An 18,390-nucleotide genomic window follows, 5' to 3' on the forward strand; every position below is an offset into this window, starting at 1 on the left:
ATGTTTGTATCTGATGTACTCTATCAATTTGAATGAATGAATATCGTTTTGTTTTTGTCAAAAAAAAAGTCAAATGCTAGCAATACCCTTTTGTTAATAGATATTTTTAGCATTTCCTTTTAAAATACATGTCACGTTAACAAAAGTCCTATGATACTAGTTAAGAAAAAAAAATAAAAATAGACGTATTTCATTCATTGTAAAAATAATTTTTGAACATTCAAAAAGTTGAACAGAGCTTTTCAATGTTATTTTTATATTAATTTTCTCAAAGCTTAAATGGATTTTTGATCCCTCTAATTTTTAAAAATGAAGTTTTAGTTCTCCACTTTTTTTTATAGTGGTGACGTGGCTTAGTCATTAATAACATGCCATTGCTTATAAGGCAAATATGTTAAGACATGTTTTTACTAATTTGTTTAAGGGTTATGTTAATTTGTGCCCTAAGGGCACATGTTAAGAAACCTAAAAAAAGTAAATTTGTATTGAAAAATATGATATTTTAACTTTTTAGAAGTTGACTACACGACTTTTGAAGCGTATATTTCTATAAAGAGCTCCTTAACATGTGCCTTTGAGGGCACAAGTTAATATTTGCCTTTGTTTAATTAGATATTATATATATATATATATATATATATATATATATATATATATATATATATATTTATATAATGATATAACTCAAACAAATCAATAAACTCAAACAAGTCAAAATTATCTTCAACAAACTTCAAAAATCAAAACTCCAAAATTCAATCCTTTTTTCAATCCATGAGCATGAGATTGGAATTTCGAGGTACAATTTTGAAGGTTGGATACATTGTTCTACGTCGGGTTAAGACTTAAGAGATGTTGATGAAGTTTGTGGCGGAGGACAGAGATTGGGTCGATTTAGAAGAGGGAGACCCACACCCCCATATTATTTGCAATTTCCACTTAAATAGGAGCCTTCGTTTATGTGTATATATATAAGAGGTGGGTTTGAGGGCACAAGACACGGTGCATGAGAGAACATACATGTTAGTGCTTTCATCTCTATTTTTAATTTTGGTCTCTAATAACAAATAAAGATAAATTTAGTACCTATGCACATCCAAAAGTAGTTCTTGAGACCTTGCTAGTTCACGTGTAGTGCTAGAAAGAAATGACTGTTGTATCTGGAGAGTGTTAGCTATGATGCCAACTGCACCGAGTAATTTATCTGTGGTGGTGAAATACTCTTAATCCCAGTGCATTTTGCACGCCTCAGTCAAATCTGATAAGTTACTTATTCTCTATTCTATTGTGCTTATAGTTGTATAAGTTTTGTCTAATATTTCTTATTGTTTATCACTTTATAATAATTCTATGTCTAATTTTTTCAACAATCTTAAGAGTATTTCGTTGACATAGAATTATTATTTTAAAGTCTAATTGTTACAGTATTTTGGATTCATATATTTTGTGAATGAGAATTTTTTTTGTCGTGGCATGTGTTGATTTTGAAAAGGCAGTATTCTTGTAACAAGCATTGTTATTATTTAATCTCAATATCTAATCATCCTTATTTGTAAAATTGGAGGATGTTGAAATCATGGCAGTAGCGGTGAACCTTTGATTAAAAGTGAAAGTCGAATAAGTTGCAGAAATTATATTATAGATATACCACCTAGGTTCTATCCATTCTATTTTTACTTGTTAAATTAAGACTTATTTGTGTTAATTACCAAAATATGAAAAGCTAAGATATTTGATACAATTTATGTCTGTTGTGAATTGGTTGTTAGGACAACTAATTTTGCTAGAAATGAAGTGCTGAATTTTGATTATAAATATTTTACTGTTATTGTGAAATTATTCATGATTGCTGAAACAATAATATATGTTTATATACAAGTTGTGAAAGTTGATTTATATTTTCAACGTACTATTATAATATTTATTGTTGATTGAAGAAAAATATGTAAAATAAATAAAGATATGTTCGTAAAAAAGTAATAAATGTAGTTTGAAATAACAAAGAAGTCTTATAAATAGAGACAAATTGTTCATGTGAGCTTAGCTAAATTGGTAGAAACATTGCATAATAGTAAAATAAATAAAGATATGTTCGTAAAAAAGTAATAAATGTAGTTTGAAATAACAAAGAAGTCTTATAAATAGAGACAAATTGTTCATGTGAGCTTAGCTAAATTGGTAGAAACATTGCATAATATATGTAAGGCTGAGATTTGATTCCTGGACACTTCAATTCTCAACATTTAAAATGTGTAAGCTCCTGCCACTAGACTACTTGACAATAAAAAATGGACAATTTTTTTTCTTCAAAATGGTCTTATATTTAAGGGTGCAACTAATACTTTTTTTATTTATATTTGAGTATATCTAATATGGTGATTCATCGATCATTGAAGGTTGTGTATTTGGTATGAAGTTGACTCGCTGAAAAGGTTGATAGTCCAACTCCTACGGTTCGAAATGATACATCTTTAATGGGTGGTTTTTTTTTTTTAAAGAATCTTTAGCGGGTAATTTATAAGTATTTCTACATCCTTAAAAAAAAGTACTACATACTTTTTTGGTCACTATTATAAGCAAAACTTCATTTTCTAGGTATATTGAATAATTAATGTATTCGATCTTAATTAAACATTAGATGCATTGATTATTGAATGTACCTAGAAAATGAAGTTTTGCTTATAATAATGTTAGAAGGGAGTACGTTCTTTGAGCATTGAAGATTGTTCTGACTGTAGTGAAACTCCGAATCCCACACCTATACATTTTTATTCCAAAATAATAACAATGGTGATCCATCTTTGAATTTTGCTCTCCACCCAGCACATTTTGCTCCCACCCTGCAGCCATGCCAAATTTACCCTTGCGCAAGTTAACTCACGCTGCGCAAGTTAACATGCGCTACACAAGTTAACTCACGCTGCATAAGTTAACTCACGCAATGTTCCTGTTTTTGAACAAAATCCATCAGTCCGAACTCCAACCACCATTTTCTTTCCCTCCACCTTCAAAAACCCAAAAAGTGCGATTTTTTGGGTCTAAATCATCATCCCAAATCATTGCAAATCGTCAGGAAGCAAGTTTCTACGCTCAATTATTGCTTCCATTACTTACTTTGTCTCTAATTATTTGTAATTTGGATCGTTTACGTGTCATTAAGTGTGTTTAAATGATTACGGGTCATTACCGGCGAATTTGTGTAATTTGGACCGTTTGGATCGTTATGTGTGATTATGTGATTGTGAAAAAAAACGATGTTTTGGTGTAATTTTGATGCACCAAGTCGTATTATCCAATAATATTGTTAAACTGACGTAATTAGGTTCAATTACGAGCATTTTAGGGTTTGGACCCAAACTGCATTCAATGCACATCAGTACAACATTTAATGCTGTACTGATATATCAGTAGTGCGTGAGTTAACTCGCGCAAGTGTAATACTATGCGTGAGTTAACTCACGCAGTGTTTTTTTTCATACATGCCTATGCGTGAGTTAACTCACGCAGAGTTTTACACTTGCGCATCTTAACTTACGCAACGTTACTTAACTAACGCATAGTATTACACTTGCGTTAGTTAACATGCGCAGGGGCAAAATTGGCATGGCTGCAGGGTGCGAGCAAAACGTGCTGGGTGGAAAGCAAAATTCTCCATCTTTTTATGGCTGTGGTACAAATAATCTTCTTTTTATCTTACCTGCAAGTTGCCTATGAACGTAAACCCTCAGCGGAGCTTGTCATTACGTACGTAACATCAACATCATGCCACACTTTTTGTCTTGCATGGTAACATCGTAATTCAACTTCTTGAATGATTCAACTTCGTGGATGATTTGAAAAGTAAAGTCCACAACCTACTCTTTCTTTTCTAATTACTACTACTATTTATGTAATATGATTTGTGTCCAGAAAAATCTTATCACGACAAAGTCACAACCTCACTTCCGTATACTTAACATTAACTCCTTTCTTTCTAAGCCGCCCATGTATCTAATTCTAATAATGAAAGTTAAATCTTACATCATAAACAATTAACTTATGCACATTAGATAAGGTTTATAGTTTATCAAACTATTTTTATTTTCTATATATAAAAAAGGGTAATTATAGTTATCAGAATGCAGTCTCTATAAGTATAAATACCAAAGTGTACACTACGTACATAGATGGATAAGTCATTTAATGGTTGTGAAGTAAGTAGAGATAGAAGGATGACTAAAGGAGAAGTAATGGTCGATGGAAGAGAGACAATGCCCCTGCTCACCCCATACAAGATGGGAAACTTTAATCTATCTCACAGGTAATTTAAATATTTAATTACTTGATATATATATATGTGTGTGTGTGTGTTTTTTTTCTTTTTGGTCTAAATATTATGATATGATGATTTTTAATTTAATTTAATACGACAGGATAGTGTTGGCGCCGTTAACGCGATCAAGGTCATACAACTTTGTCGCTCAGCCTCATGCTGTTTCATATTATTCTCAAAGATCAACTAAGGGTGGCTTCTTGATTGGGGAAGCATCTGGTGTGTCTAACACAGCACAAGGGTAAAAAAATAATATTAATTAAATGTATGTTTTTATGTCATTTTATAATTTATAAATTAATTCGACCGGTAATTTTATTAATCATTATAAATTCAATCAACTAACTAGTTTACTATCAACTATATGTTATAGACTAACTTATCAACTATTCACTATTTTATACCAAACAACGCCAAAATTAATTGGGCAAATTCCATTGTTGATGAGTGAAAAAATTAATGGAGCAGATTTTGGTCAACGTACATGAATGAATATTATTATTATTATTATTATTAACGAGAATGCTTTTTTAACATGGATGATCAAATAAAAGGTACCCAAATACGCCTGGCATTTGGACAAGGGAACAGGTAGAGGCATGGAAACCAATTGTGCGCCAAGTTCATGAAAAAGGAGCCATATTTTTCTGTCAACTTTGGCACGCCGGAAGAGTATCCAAATATGGTACGTGTGTGTATATTTATCCCATTACAAGGATTTTATTTCATGTAAAAAAACATTTGATATTAACATATCATAACTTGAAAAATTAATAATATACACATATAATTGGATGTAGTATACCAGCCTGAAGGTAAACCTCCAATATCATGCACAAACAAGCCTCTTCAGAAAGATATCTCCAATGATCCTGCTGCAGCTAATCAATATCCACCTCCTCGCCGATTAAGCACAAATGAAATCCACATGCTTGTCAATGACTTCAAAATTGCTGCAAGAAATGCCATGGAAGCAGGTTTTGATGGAGTAGAGATACATGGAGCTAATGGCTACTTGCTTGATCAATTTCTAAAGGACAAAGTGAACGACAGAGATGACGAGTATGGAGGTAACTTAGAGAATCGTTGTCGCTTCCCACTTCGAGTGGTGAAGGCAGTAGCTGATGAGATCGGAGCTGACAAGGTTGGTGTGAGGTTGTCGCCTTTCGCTGATTATAATGATTGTGCAGACTCTGATCCTCAAGTATTGGGTATTTACATGGCTGAATCATTGAATCAATTGGGTATTTTGTACTGTCATATGATTGAGCCAAGGATGGTTACACAATTTAACAAGTGTGACACCACCAAATGGTCCTTGATGCCTATTAGGAAGGTGTTCAAAGGGACATTTATTGTTGCTGGAGGTTATGATAGGAGTGAAGGAAATGGTGCTATAGCATGTGGTGCTGCTGATCTAGTGGCTTATGGACGTCTCTTTTTGGCAAATCCAGATCTTCCTAAAAGATTTGAACTCAACGTGGATGAGTTCAACCACCCTGATCCAACTACCTTTTATACGCATGATCCTGTCCTTGGATATAGTGATTATCCATTTCTCCAAAATAACTAGTACTATCTAGTCTAGTTTTACTTTCTTTCTAGTTGTAGTTGTAGTTATAGTTTTTTTTTTTTTTTTGAATAATAGACTATATATTGATTAGGAAATTAATTCCGATAGTTCTAGTCTAGAACAAACAAACAAGTTTTACATAACAAAAAGCTATGAGATATTGAAATGCTTTGAAGTTTGAAGTTTGCTAGCATCTCTGGTATAACTGGTAGTGTATTGTTTGGTTGTGCAACACACTTTTTGAATATATATATATACACACACAATGGCGGATTTTGAGTAAGAGAAACACTTGTGTGGACCATGACCAAGAATTTTGGTTTGGTCACACACACAAGTTTTTCTCCTTCTCTCTCTTCTCTTCTCTCTTCTACATGTGCTCCCTCTTCTCTCTCTTCTCTCTTCTCTCTTTGTGTGTGACCAAACCAAAATTTTTGGTCTTGATCCACACAAGATTTTCTCTTTGAGTAAATACGTTGGGGGTGTCAAATTTCTATGGAATATATATTGAACAGTTTTAAGAATTAACAATAAAAAATAACTAACCTAGTGGCATAAATTCTTTGAAAGCATCAAGAGATTGTGGGTTCAAAATGTAAAAAGAACACTAGGTAGTGTTGAACCCGCAACCTTCACCAAGTTATTAACCCGCGACCTTCACCAAGTTATCCTATTGGCATTTGCTAAAAGACGCCTTTAAAGGGTGTCTTCTAGCAAAACTCATATATATATATATATATATATATATATATATATATATAAAATTACATTGTCGATATTATAAATATAAATTTTTTACATTATCAATCAATCATAACCATTCAATCATTAAAATTGTTTGACTTTAACCATAATTATTTCTAAAATCACACATGAGTGGATGTGATTTATTATTTCTAAATGCATTTAGAATAAAAACAATAAGGATGTGTTTGAATGGAGGGTTTAGGAGGGTAGGGTTTATTTTTCGTTTTTAAATTATGGACATTATGGAATGTTTTTTTAAAAAATTAAAATAATAACATTTTTTTTACAAGATTAAAATAATAACATGATGATAAACGATCATATAATTATTCAATCACACTTAATTTATTTTAAAAAAACATGTTATATAATCTATAATTTAAAAAGAAAATTAAACCCTCTCCTCCTTTTCCCTTCTTAACCCTCAATCCAAATACACCTTAAATGAATTGAGAAATTCTCACGTGAACTCTTACCCAACACATCATTCTTACACCCAACCAATTAAAATCTAACACCTCATTAAACTAATAAAAAGAATTAATATCAGAATTTTTTCTCATTATTTTTAATATTTCTCTCTCTTTTTTCCACTTTTTTAACCGACAAGAACCACCCACCACCATTTATGTTTCCATTTCCTTAATTAAAATCACACTTTTTTTAAGTTAATAACATGTGTCATTTTTGTATTGGTTAAGTGTAAGAATGATGTGTTAGGTGAGAGTTCATGCAAGAATATCTCGAATTGAGAAATATCAAAATTACAACTTTAGATCAAAACTAATCAATTGTAACTACACTAAAGTAAATATTGAGAGGGGTTGTGAATTGGATCATTTCGAGTTAGGTAAATTATAGATCTAAATCAATTAAATTTGGTTGGCTATAGTTTGTTTGTTTATATTTGAGTTGGTATTATTTAGGTTATAATATTTTTTTTAACAGGTTATAATATTTCATTTTAAAGTTATAAAAAAATAGTTTAAAGATTAAAGCTTAGGAAACATAAAATTGATCGAAAACACATTAATTGGAATCAAACATGCTGTTGAAAAAAATAAAATTGGAACCAGACATTGAATTTAGTAAACTACAAACTAAACTCATTGATTCTTTTCTCAGTTAATGACTTGTAGTTGGTCGATTATCCGGTTGACCCAAACTCCTGCAGTTGGATCAAACTTGGAGCTCCAAAAAACTTCCAAGATGATCAAAACTTGTCATGGGATTATTTTTGTAAAGTATACCTCTTGCGCAGAGCTGGAGAAATGAAGACCCCTCAACCATTTTGTGGAGGCTTCCTTGAGAAAAAACTAACCGTTAACGGCAATGGCATAAGACTCACGGCTCGCAGGTCACAATTGCTCTCCTATTATGGAACCTGACGTTAGCCTCTTTTGGAATCGCCACTCGAGTCTTTTAGCCCATAGGCTCTGGTCAGCTGACTCACATATTGGAAACCCAATCATGGCACACCATCTTAAATTCAACAACCCTATTGCAACTTTATCTTCAGAATCTTCAAATAATTTAAATATGTGTGACTCAGAAGCTAAATCTTCATAGAGGATGAATTCATCCACAAAAATTTTCCTCTCTTGAAGTATGTTGCTGCCATCTACAGACATCACAAGCAAACTTAAAACCTGCAATGCTTCTACTGCTGTATTGTGAAAACTGGAATTTACATATGCAGAGAAGACGTAGCCGCATGTTGTTGGATCAGGCTGAACTTTTTCTTGGTGCATAAACTCCACAATAAACTCAATTACATCCATTCTTCCCTAAGTCATGGAAGAAATTAATTGAAAAACTTAGTAGGATACACATTCTAAATTTCCTTTATAAATAGAAGAAAGTAAGCGCAGGTAGGTTTTATAACAGAGTAGGATCTCTCACCCACCCCCCCCCCCCCCCCCCCCCCCCCCCCCCAAAAAAAAAAAAAAAGAAATAAACAAGCCAAACATGAAATAGTTGATTTAGCATATCAATTGCAATTTCTTACGAAAAATACCAGATTAGATTTTAGTCCTTATAAAATAAAACGAGGTGTTTTCATCCTCACAAAAAATATTGTTTTGTTTTTGGTCCCTAACGAAAATAATTTTGACTTGTTCCTGACATTTTTTTATCATAATATGAACATACAAAAGTTGAATAAAATAAACAGACTCATAATCTTGACATTTATATTAACATAAAGTGGTCATTAGGGACTAAAAACAAAATAATTTTTTTTGTGAGGACGAAAACATTATGTTTAATTTTTTAGGGACTAAAATCGAAATTCGCTATATTTTTAGGGACGAAAAACTTGTTTAACCCTTAATTTTTTAACGCATTTGTTAGCATATATTTTTTTTAGTACAATATTAGAATTTCCCTAACAATATTTTTGTCTAAAAAAAATCTCGAAGAATATATTGGTGGCGTTATGGGAAAAATGGTGACCAAAACTCCGAAAGGGCCAGCGAGAAGAGTTGGTTGGAATTGGAAATGGTGAAGACTCCCACCGTCCACTGCACGCATGTCATTGGACCAGTTCTGCAACAGTCAAAATGCACACCCCACGTTTATGTTATGTTCTGTATTTTTTGTTTTCTCTGCCTTTTTAAAAGTTGAATTATTATTATTTGTTTGGACGGAATGAGGTTGGAGTCAAAAGAGAAAAAGGTAGTAAATAAATAATGAGGGGGGTTCACATCACATGCGAGTGAATGAATGATGATATTGGACGACGGTACAAATAACACATTTAGCATAGCAGTCCCAGTTTGATAGATACTACACAAAACAAAAAACAAGAGAGATTAAGATTAAGAAGATGGAGGTAAACGGTGAGAATACGAATAGCAGAAGAGTGATCGATCCAAGAAGTGGGTTTTGCAGCAGCAATTCAATCTTCTACAGCAAGAGAAAACCCCTTCCACTTCCACCAAACCACTCTTTAGATGCCACCACTTTCATCTCCTCCCGCGCTCATCACGGCCATATCGCCTTCATTGACGCCTCCACCGGCCACCAATTCACCTACCAACAACTCTGGCGTGCTGTAGACTCCGTCACTTCCTCACTCTCCAACATGGGGATCCGTAAAGGTGACGTCATCCTCCTCCTCTCTCCCAACTCCATTTACTTCCCTGTTGTCTGCCTCTCCGTCATGTCCCTCGGCGCTATCATCACCACCACCAATCCCCTCAATACATCTCGCGAAATCGCTAAACAGATCGCTGATTCCAAACCTGTTCTTGCTTTCACTACTCCACAACTCCTTTCTAAAATCACCCAAGCATCACCTTCACTTCCAATCATTCTCATGGACACCACCAGCAACTCATCATCAACAACAACACTTGATGAAATGATGAAGAAAGAACCTGAGTTGAGTAGAGTGACTGAGCGCATCAACCAGGATGATACAGCCACACTACTCTACTCATCAGGAACAACTGGACCAAGCAAAGGAGTAGTATCTTCCCACAAGAATCTCATAGCGATGGTTCAAGTTGTAATGGCTAGATTTGGTAAAGAACAAGAGACGAGAGAAACTTTCATATGCACTGTTCCGATGTTTCATATATACGGTCTTGCAGTGTTTGCTATGGGGCTTCTTGCTATGGGTTCAACCATAGTTGTTCTCTCTAAATTCGAGATGCATGACATGCTTTCATCTATTGAGAAATTCAGAGCAACCTTCTTACCACTTGTGCCGCCGATACTGGTTGCTATGCTGAACAACGCAGATGCGATTAAGAGAAAGTATGATTTGAGTTCGCTTCATACGGTGGTTTCTGGTGGTGCTCCTTTGAGTAAAGAAGTAACGGAAGGGTTTATAGAAAAGTATCCTAATGTAAGTATCTTTCAAGGTTATGGTTTAACTGAATCCTCTGGAATTGGAGCTTCTACTGAGTCTTTGGAAGAGAGTCGTAAGTATGGTACGGCGGGGCTTGTGTCTGCTTCCACGGAGGCTATGATTGTTGACACTGAGACTGCTCAGCCGTTACCAGTTAATCGGACTGGTGAGCTTTGGCTTCGTGGTCCCACCATTATGAAAGGTTCGTTTCTTTTCAAATGTCGTCGCTTTGTTTCTAATTAATTGATCTTTTGATTCTGAAGATCGCTCTTTTAATAAACAATTCAGATTAGATTGGAAAGACAAAACATCCAGATGGATCCACGAGTTTATATGCTATAATTTCCTTTTTTAATTAATTAAAATATTGAACACGAGGTAGACCCGGAAACTTGTTTAGCAATTCAGAGTTTATATATTTGTATTTGTAGTTGATTGATGAGAATGAGAACATGTGGTCTATTGGAATTTAATACTCCATCCGTTTCAAAATGAGTGTCACTTTAAGCAAAAAAATTTGTTTCAAAATGAATGTCGCTTTACATTTCCAATACAACTTTAATTTTTTTCTTCCAACTTTACCCTCTCAAACTTTTCTCACACAATTTTCAATGCAACTTTAAGTTTGTCTTTTTCTAATAAAGTAAGGACAGTTTAGTAAAAGCGTTATATCCAATGATTATTTCATTCCATTTCTTAATCTGTGTGCCAAAGCCTAAAGCGACACTCATTTTGAAACAGAGGGAGTAATGTTGGTCATATGCTTGACTTAGGCTATATATCCCACATTTTTTAGAATATCGATAGACAAAATGACAAAACATTTATTACAAACTCACACAAATGGATATTGGGGATCGAATCCTGGTGTGCTCTGCCTAACAATTTTGACATTTTACTGTTTGAGTTCGAACTTGTGGGCTTTCGCTTTTCTAATTTAATAAATTTAATTTTTATTTAATAAAAAAAGAAGTAACCATTAGACATAAAAAAAGTAACCATTCATTAGACGTGCATGACTCTCCAAGGTGTTTATAACACTAAAATAATAGATGCAAAGGAAAAAGCTTGGTGAGCCTTTGGTTAGTTGCTGGTATTAGATATAAGCTCACATAATTGTTGGTTCTATTATGGATGCTAATTAAAATGCAAGACATGGTTGGTGATGGCAGGTTATTTCAGTAACGAGGAGGCAACCACATCGACCATTACTCCAGAGGGTTGGTTAAAAACAGGGGATGTTTGCTATATTGATAGCGATGGATTCTTATTTGTCGTGGATCGCTTGAAAGAGCTCATTAAGTACAAGGGATATCAGGTTATTATTAACAATTCTATCTAATCTAATGCAGTATTCACAACCACGTTTCGATCACTTCAACTAAATAACCCAGAGATAAATTACTGTTTACCGACACACAATAGTAATAAAGATTATAAACGTAAATATTGTCAAACTCATGGAAGTTCTCTTGCTTTTGTTTTATGGTTATTGTTACAGGTCCCTCCAGCAGAACTAGAGGCTTTGTTGCTGACTCATCCTGCTATTGTAGACGCTGCTGTCATACCGTAAGCCTACCAAAGAATATAAATTAATTATAGTATCTTAATTTTAGTTTTTTTGTCTGCTTTGATTTATTTTTTATAATATGATGGTGACGAAAACCAGTATTCCTTCTTATCAATCAAGACCGCTGAATGTTTTGTGTGTATATTATATCAGGTATCCAAATAAGGAGGCTGGGCAGGTTCCAATGGCATATGTGGTAAGGAAGGCTGGAAGTAGCTTGTCAGGAAGCCAAGTTATGGATTTTGTTGCAGAGCAGGTTTGTTTGTTTGGAACACTTCTCAACAATGACACTCTTTTTTATTAGATGCTTGGGTTTTGATTTCAACTATGAGATTGAAAACTAAATTAATTTTTTTCAATATATAGGTGGCTCCATACAAAAGAATTCGAAAAGTGGCATTTATATCTTCTATACCCAAAAATCCATCTGGTAAAATTCTTCGGAAGGATCTTATCAAGCTAGCTACGTCTAAACTTTGAACTCAGTTGAACTTTTAAATGATAGGTTTCTATCGAATTTGGTTAGATGGCGAATACTTTCAACCATTTCTTTATTTTGTCACAAAACTGTCTATTTGTAAATACCTGCTGCATTCCTGAATGCTTCCTGCTTCCCTTATAGAGAATAAAAATGTTGTGGTCTTGGTTTCTTTGAAAAATATGATAAGTATGAACAATGATATCTTGAATATACTTGAAGTTCAAGCAAATATTATTTTTTTTAGGTTTGGAATCAGTCTCTATTGATTTCAACACGAAGAAAGAAAACCGTATAATATTGCTAAAATTGATGCTCTTCTAAGCACATCTCTGTAAGCATAAGTAGAATTCTTTCAATGACATCTTGTCTTGCACTTAGTTAATTAACTAAAGTTTAGGCATGAGGCCAATTTGTGATGTGACAATTCTAGTCACAATTCCCAATGTCTCAACTCAAGCATTGTTCCAACCTGCACCTTGGCAGTACTAGAAGGTACAGTTTCTAGAAGCTTCGTGCATACAGGAATTACTGATATTGATACATTCATTCAGTGATGGTTTATTGACGCATATAGCTTGCATATCAATATAGTATTTAGTAGATCTTGTTTGGTTAATATAGTATTTAGTGGTTTCTTCATCAAAGATATAAAAGTCTATAGAAAATTTAAAAGCATTCGAATTTCTTTGTTGATTAAAAACGATAACCTATATTTGCCACAAGGATCATATAATCAAATGATAAATTAAATAAAAATAATAATGTAAGAAATAGTCAGAGTGCACATCCAAACAATTCAGTCTTTCTATGACTATTCATATCTGCAAAAATTCCGAATGACATTTCATAAGAATTGATCTTATATGTAATATCAAATACAACATAATCATATTTTTGATACCAATCAAAACAAGAGGCTGTAGATCAAAATATATGCTCTAACTTTATTTTTAGGGGTACCTTCTTTCTTCAACAAGTGTATACGCATATTGAAATTAGAGCAAAATTTTTCAACTGTTTTCATTATCTTTCAATAAAAATATACTGTGAATGTCTTTTTCAATAAATGAAAGATAACCATGCTTCACATTTTTCTCTAGTTCTACGACATATATTATTTGTCTAACTGTAATCCCATCTTATTTTAATAACAAAATGAATTCACAGTCATCTTCTAAGATAGTTCAATAATCAGATAAGAAATGCATCTATGATTGGGGTAGCAAACCATGGTCATGTTCATCAACAAACGATGTAATTGGTCATTCAATTGTAAATATACCATGAGACTTCATAAATAAACGATGTAATTGGTCATTCAATTGTAAATATACCATGAGACTTTTGTAATTTAATTCGTAAATTATCTTTGCATTCACCTTTGGAATATTCTCATTTTCTTTGCTCTTTTGATGGTTTCATGGTTTTCAACGAGAATTCACCTTCACGATAGCAAAATATATCACGCATGCTGATAATTTTATTTTTATTATGAATCTACCTTTTAATTATTGAGAATCCCTATCGATACACATATCTCTTATAAAATACAAATGCTTCTTCTCCAAGAAAAAATTGGCTAGCAAACGGAACACAATTTCTCTCATTCTTTATCAAGTTTTTCCTCACTTGTTGTGATATTCGAACTTGAAACAAAGGTTTCTTTCTTTTTAGTTATACTAGTAATAGACCCGTGCTTCCAATTATATAAAAAATAATTACATTGTTGATATTATCAAATGTTTAAAGATATTAAATGAAAATTATCAATACTAATATAATGTTTCTATTGAATTTTTTCTTATATTATATATATAGAAAAATATGTTAAATATTTGAATCGGGTATGTTGTGGATTTTATTTTCTTATGTACGCAAAAACAAAGTTTTATATACATATATGAGAAAGTTAATAAAATAAATTGTTTAAAACTCGTGATTATTTTCAAAATATCAAAATTAATGTAATGTTTCTATTAAATAACTTTTTATTTTATATGCAAAACACCGTTCAATGTTAGCATCACACTTGTTGCAGGTTTTATGTGTTTTATCTGCAGAAACAAATTTTTATGTAAATATATGAGAAAGATGATATGATAAAATTGTGGAAACTCATTAATATTAACAAAATATAAATTAACATAGTGTTTCTATTAAATAAGTTTTTATTTTATATGCAAAACATTATTCAATGTTTGCACTGCACCTGTGGCAGAATTTATGTACTTATATCTGCATAGCAAATTTTTATATACATATATGACATAGTCGATATGATAATATTTTGAATACTCGTGTTAAACATCCATGGAAATTGGTTATACTTGTGCTAAACATTATCCGTTATCAATTTTTTGAAAAACAAATAAATTAAAATTTGCGAAATGACCATTATGCACATAAAATTAAGGATATCATGAGTTTTAATAAGGACGATTGCGAAATTTTGCTGTACTTCGATTTTTATATATTGTTAGTAGTTTATATTTCAAGGACTTTTATCACATCACATAGAACATGTCGTTCAATTTTAGGCTCATTCAAAAAAATTTAATGAAATCCCATAATTTGTAGTCTATCTATAATAAGGAAAAAAGTTGTAGAAACCGAACCAACATATATTCAGGAGAAGAACGAAATTTTGAGTATATGTACTATCAAAGACTTCTAGCACATCATATAGAGTGTATCTTTAAAATTCTGACCCATTCAATTTTTTCACCAAAATTGCAAAATTTGTACTCCATAATAAGAAAAAAGACCCTAGAAACCGAACCAATTAAAACCCTCGGAGAAGAATGAAATTTTGAGCTTTTTTTATTCTTTCGACTTGTATCACATTGCATGTAGCCTATTTGCAAATATTCAGTCCATTCCATTTGTTACCAAACTGTACCGCAAAATCACATATAGTAAGGGGAAAAAATCCTTAGAAAATGTACTGATAAATATACTGCCTGACAGAGGAATGAAATTTTAACCTATATTTTATTTTAAATACTCCAAGCACATCACATAGAGCGTGAATTTAAGGCTCTGTTTGGTAAAAATAGCTTTTAGCTGATAAGCTAGCTGATAGCTTTTAGCTGATAAGCTAGCTGATAGCTTTTAGCTGATAAGCTAGTTGAAGTGTTTGGTAAAATTAGCGTTTCAACTAGCTTATAAACGTAAAATGACATAAAAGGGTATTTTTAATGCATTATAAAATTTGTATCAATTGATATTTAAAATATTTAAAATTTCATAGTTTAAACATATTAATCTAATACTTTCATATGTTATTTTTAAATTCATAAATTGGCTAATAATGAGCCACTTTTGTAAACTTTTAAAAACATAATAAATTAAAAAAAGAATAAGAAAGATGTCTACAATTTTATTTTATTTTTTGTCAAAGTTTACAATATTTTTTTACTAAAACGTTTAGATACGTTGTTTTTTTATGCAACGTGATTATTTTTTATTACAAACATGGTTGGTACGTTGTATTTATTTTTTATTTTTTTTGCAACATGATTATTTTTATTTTGAAAGTATCGTTGTTTTTTGAAGATATTGATTTTTTTCCCTATCATTTCACATGTATAAAACACAAAGCATAAATTATAATAAATTAATTATTAAGGGTAAACATTGGTTTTAGTTAAAGTGGTAAGGGTATAAATGGAATAAAACATGAGAAGCTAAAAGCTATAAGCTCAAAAGTTACTTGGAATAGCTTCTGAAAAATAGCTTATAAGCTCGTGAAATAAGCTATAAGCTCATGATGAAAAAGTGATACCAAACAGAGCTTCTTTTGTCAAACGAGCTTATAAGCTAGAAGCTAGAAGCTAGAAGCTCATTTATGTGGCTTACCAAACAGACCCTAAATTTACAGCTTATTCATTATTTTTTCACCAAAATCCAAAATTTTGTTGCAACGCCTGTAAGTTGTATAGAATTCTTACTAAAGCATTAAAATTTCGTACTGGATACATTAATTTACACTACAGAATTGAAGTCTGAAATAGATAATAACATACATATGTCTCAAATATCACGTTAATACAACTGATGCATACATATACATATCTGACTGAATGACACAAGTACTAATTGACGAGTACATAATATCGAGAACATAGTCAGTATACGCAAGATACCATGAAATACTTAAACTGAGTACATAAACATAATATGAGACACATATGCTAAGACATAAACATAACCCGCACGATCAATCGGTAGCCTTCTCCTTACCCTTGCTACGTGCCACCTGAGTATATGAAAAAGAAATAAAATGATTGGGACGAGATAATGTCTCAGTGAGCTCCACCTATCCTAGGTTATTAGTGGTCGAGGGGAAAATAAACCATAAAATTCATAATTATTATGTTAGCGTAACAGTCATATTATCTGGGTTAATTTTATGGAGTGCACCGAGTGGAGTAACCTCAACAACATTCCACGCAAAAATATCTATCATATCAGGCTAAAGACGGACTCCTCTGACTACGTGTGGTTTACCAACTAGGGTAAAACCCATTCAACCAGTCTGAAGCCTACGAGGAACACGGACAGGGGCGGAGCCAGCTGTGTTCGAGGGTGTGCAGAGGGTGTGCACCTGCACACCCTGGATTTTGACATTTTCTCTCGGTAATCATGGTTTTCATGTATTTTGCACATCCTGGCATTTTAATTTTGCACCTGCTTCAAGACTCTCTCACATCAAAGTTGTTGCTTACCTGCACCCCTCTAGTACTTTTTTGGATGCAGTTGCTTTTCAGTTTTAACATTATAAATACTAACTATATCTGACTTTTGCTTTTAATATCCATCCTTATTTTTCTACTTTGTTTAATTGATTTGATTAAATCTCTGCTTTTTTTATTTTTATTTTTCCAACTAAACGTGAAAACAATCTTATTTCCAAATCCAAACAGATTTAGCCCCTACACCATTAAAGTTTCTTGTGAAATTCCATCATATGTATATATATTATACTGGACGTGGACAATATCTTGAAGTTTTACATTTTGCATTTATGTCGTTTTGTTTTGTTTTCAATTTCTTTTGTTTTGTTTACAAGGACTATGACTCTTAAAAAAAAAGTACTATGACCATGTTAAACGTTGAAATTACTTCACCAAAATTTGAATGTTACATAATTTAATAACGTTTTAAAAAAGTATAAAATAAATAAATTTATTTTAATGAGATTTTACTAAATTTTACTAACAAAAAGTACAAATTTTTTAATTACCATTGAATAAAAAAGATACGTCATATATCATTTAATTTAATTGCGATATATGTTGATACACTGGTAGAAACTAAGTTATTTATGGTGCAATAAGAGAACTCTTTGAAGTGTCCCCGTGAACATAGTTTAGTTGGCAGGGACATGCATTGTTATATGCAGGGGTTGTGGTTCGAACCTCGGACACTCCAATTATTCATATTGAAAAAAGTGAATTTTAGCTACTAGGCTATTTGACAAAAAAAAAACTCTTTGAATCGAAAAATTATTTAGATAAAATAGTCCGCACCCCCTGGTTCAGGGTCCTGGATACGCCACTCACGCATTATCTGATCATATATTACTTGATATGTTCTTAAATGTTTTCAAAGTTATTCATAACATAGCTATTCATGTTACATATTAAGAGGATGGTATGAGAGTTACAGCTGAAGCTGGTATGGCTGAAGTAGCTAAGAATTATTTTCAGGAATTGTTTTTAGCTAAAGATAGCGTGAGAACACCGATTTTAGATGCACTAAAGCAAGTGGTAACGACAGAAGACAACATTCAGCTCACGTCGCCTTTTCAGATGGAGGAGTTTAAGGAAGCGATGTTCTCAATGCAATC

General features: G+C 32.4%; 2 protein-coding genes across 2 annotated transcripts; both read left to right on the forward strand.

Moving 5' to 3' along the window:
- The first annotated feature begins 4,164 nt into the window (after positions 1-4,164).
- LOC146951670 (putative 12-oxophytodienoate reductase 11) lies at positions 4,165-6,067 on the forward strand. Its single transcript, XM_085753987.1, has 4 exons — positions 4,165-4,300; positions 4,413-4,553; positions 4,867-4,997; positions 5,113-6,067. Exons 1-4 carry the CDS (start codon positions 4,167-4,169, stop codon positions 5,883-5,885), a joined length of 1,179 nt encoding a protein of 392 aa, XP_085610113.1. The 5' UTR covers positions 4,165-4,166; the 3' UTR covers positions 5,886-6,067.
- Positions 6,068-9,412: 3,345 nt separating this feature from the next.
- LOC146951671 (putative CoA ligase CCL5) lies at positions 9,413-12,768 on the forward strand. Its single transcript, XM_085753981.1, has 5 exons — positions 9,413-10,690; positions 11,661-11,806; positions 11,990-12,057; positions 12,212-12,314; positions 12,425-12,768. Exons 1-5 carry the CDS (start codon positions 9,460-9,462, stop codon positions 12,536-12,538), a joined length of 1,662 nt encoding a protein of 553 aa, XP_085610107.1. The 5' UTR covers positions 9,413-9,459; the 3' UTR covers positions 12,539-12,768.
- Positions 12,769-18,390: the final 5,622 nt, after the last annotated feature.

Source organism: Medicago sativa, chromosome 1, assembly GCF_051527215.1.
Source record: "Medicago sativa cultivar Bolivia chromosome 1, Bolivia_mono, whole genome shotgun sequence".
Classification (NCBI taxonomy): Eukaryota; Viridiplantae; Streptophyta; class Magnoliopsida; order Fabales; family Fabaceae; genus Medicago; species Medicago sativa.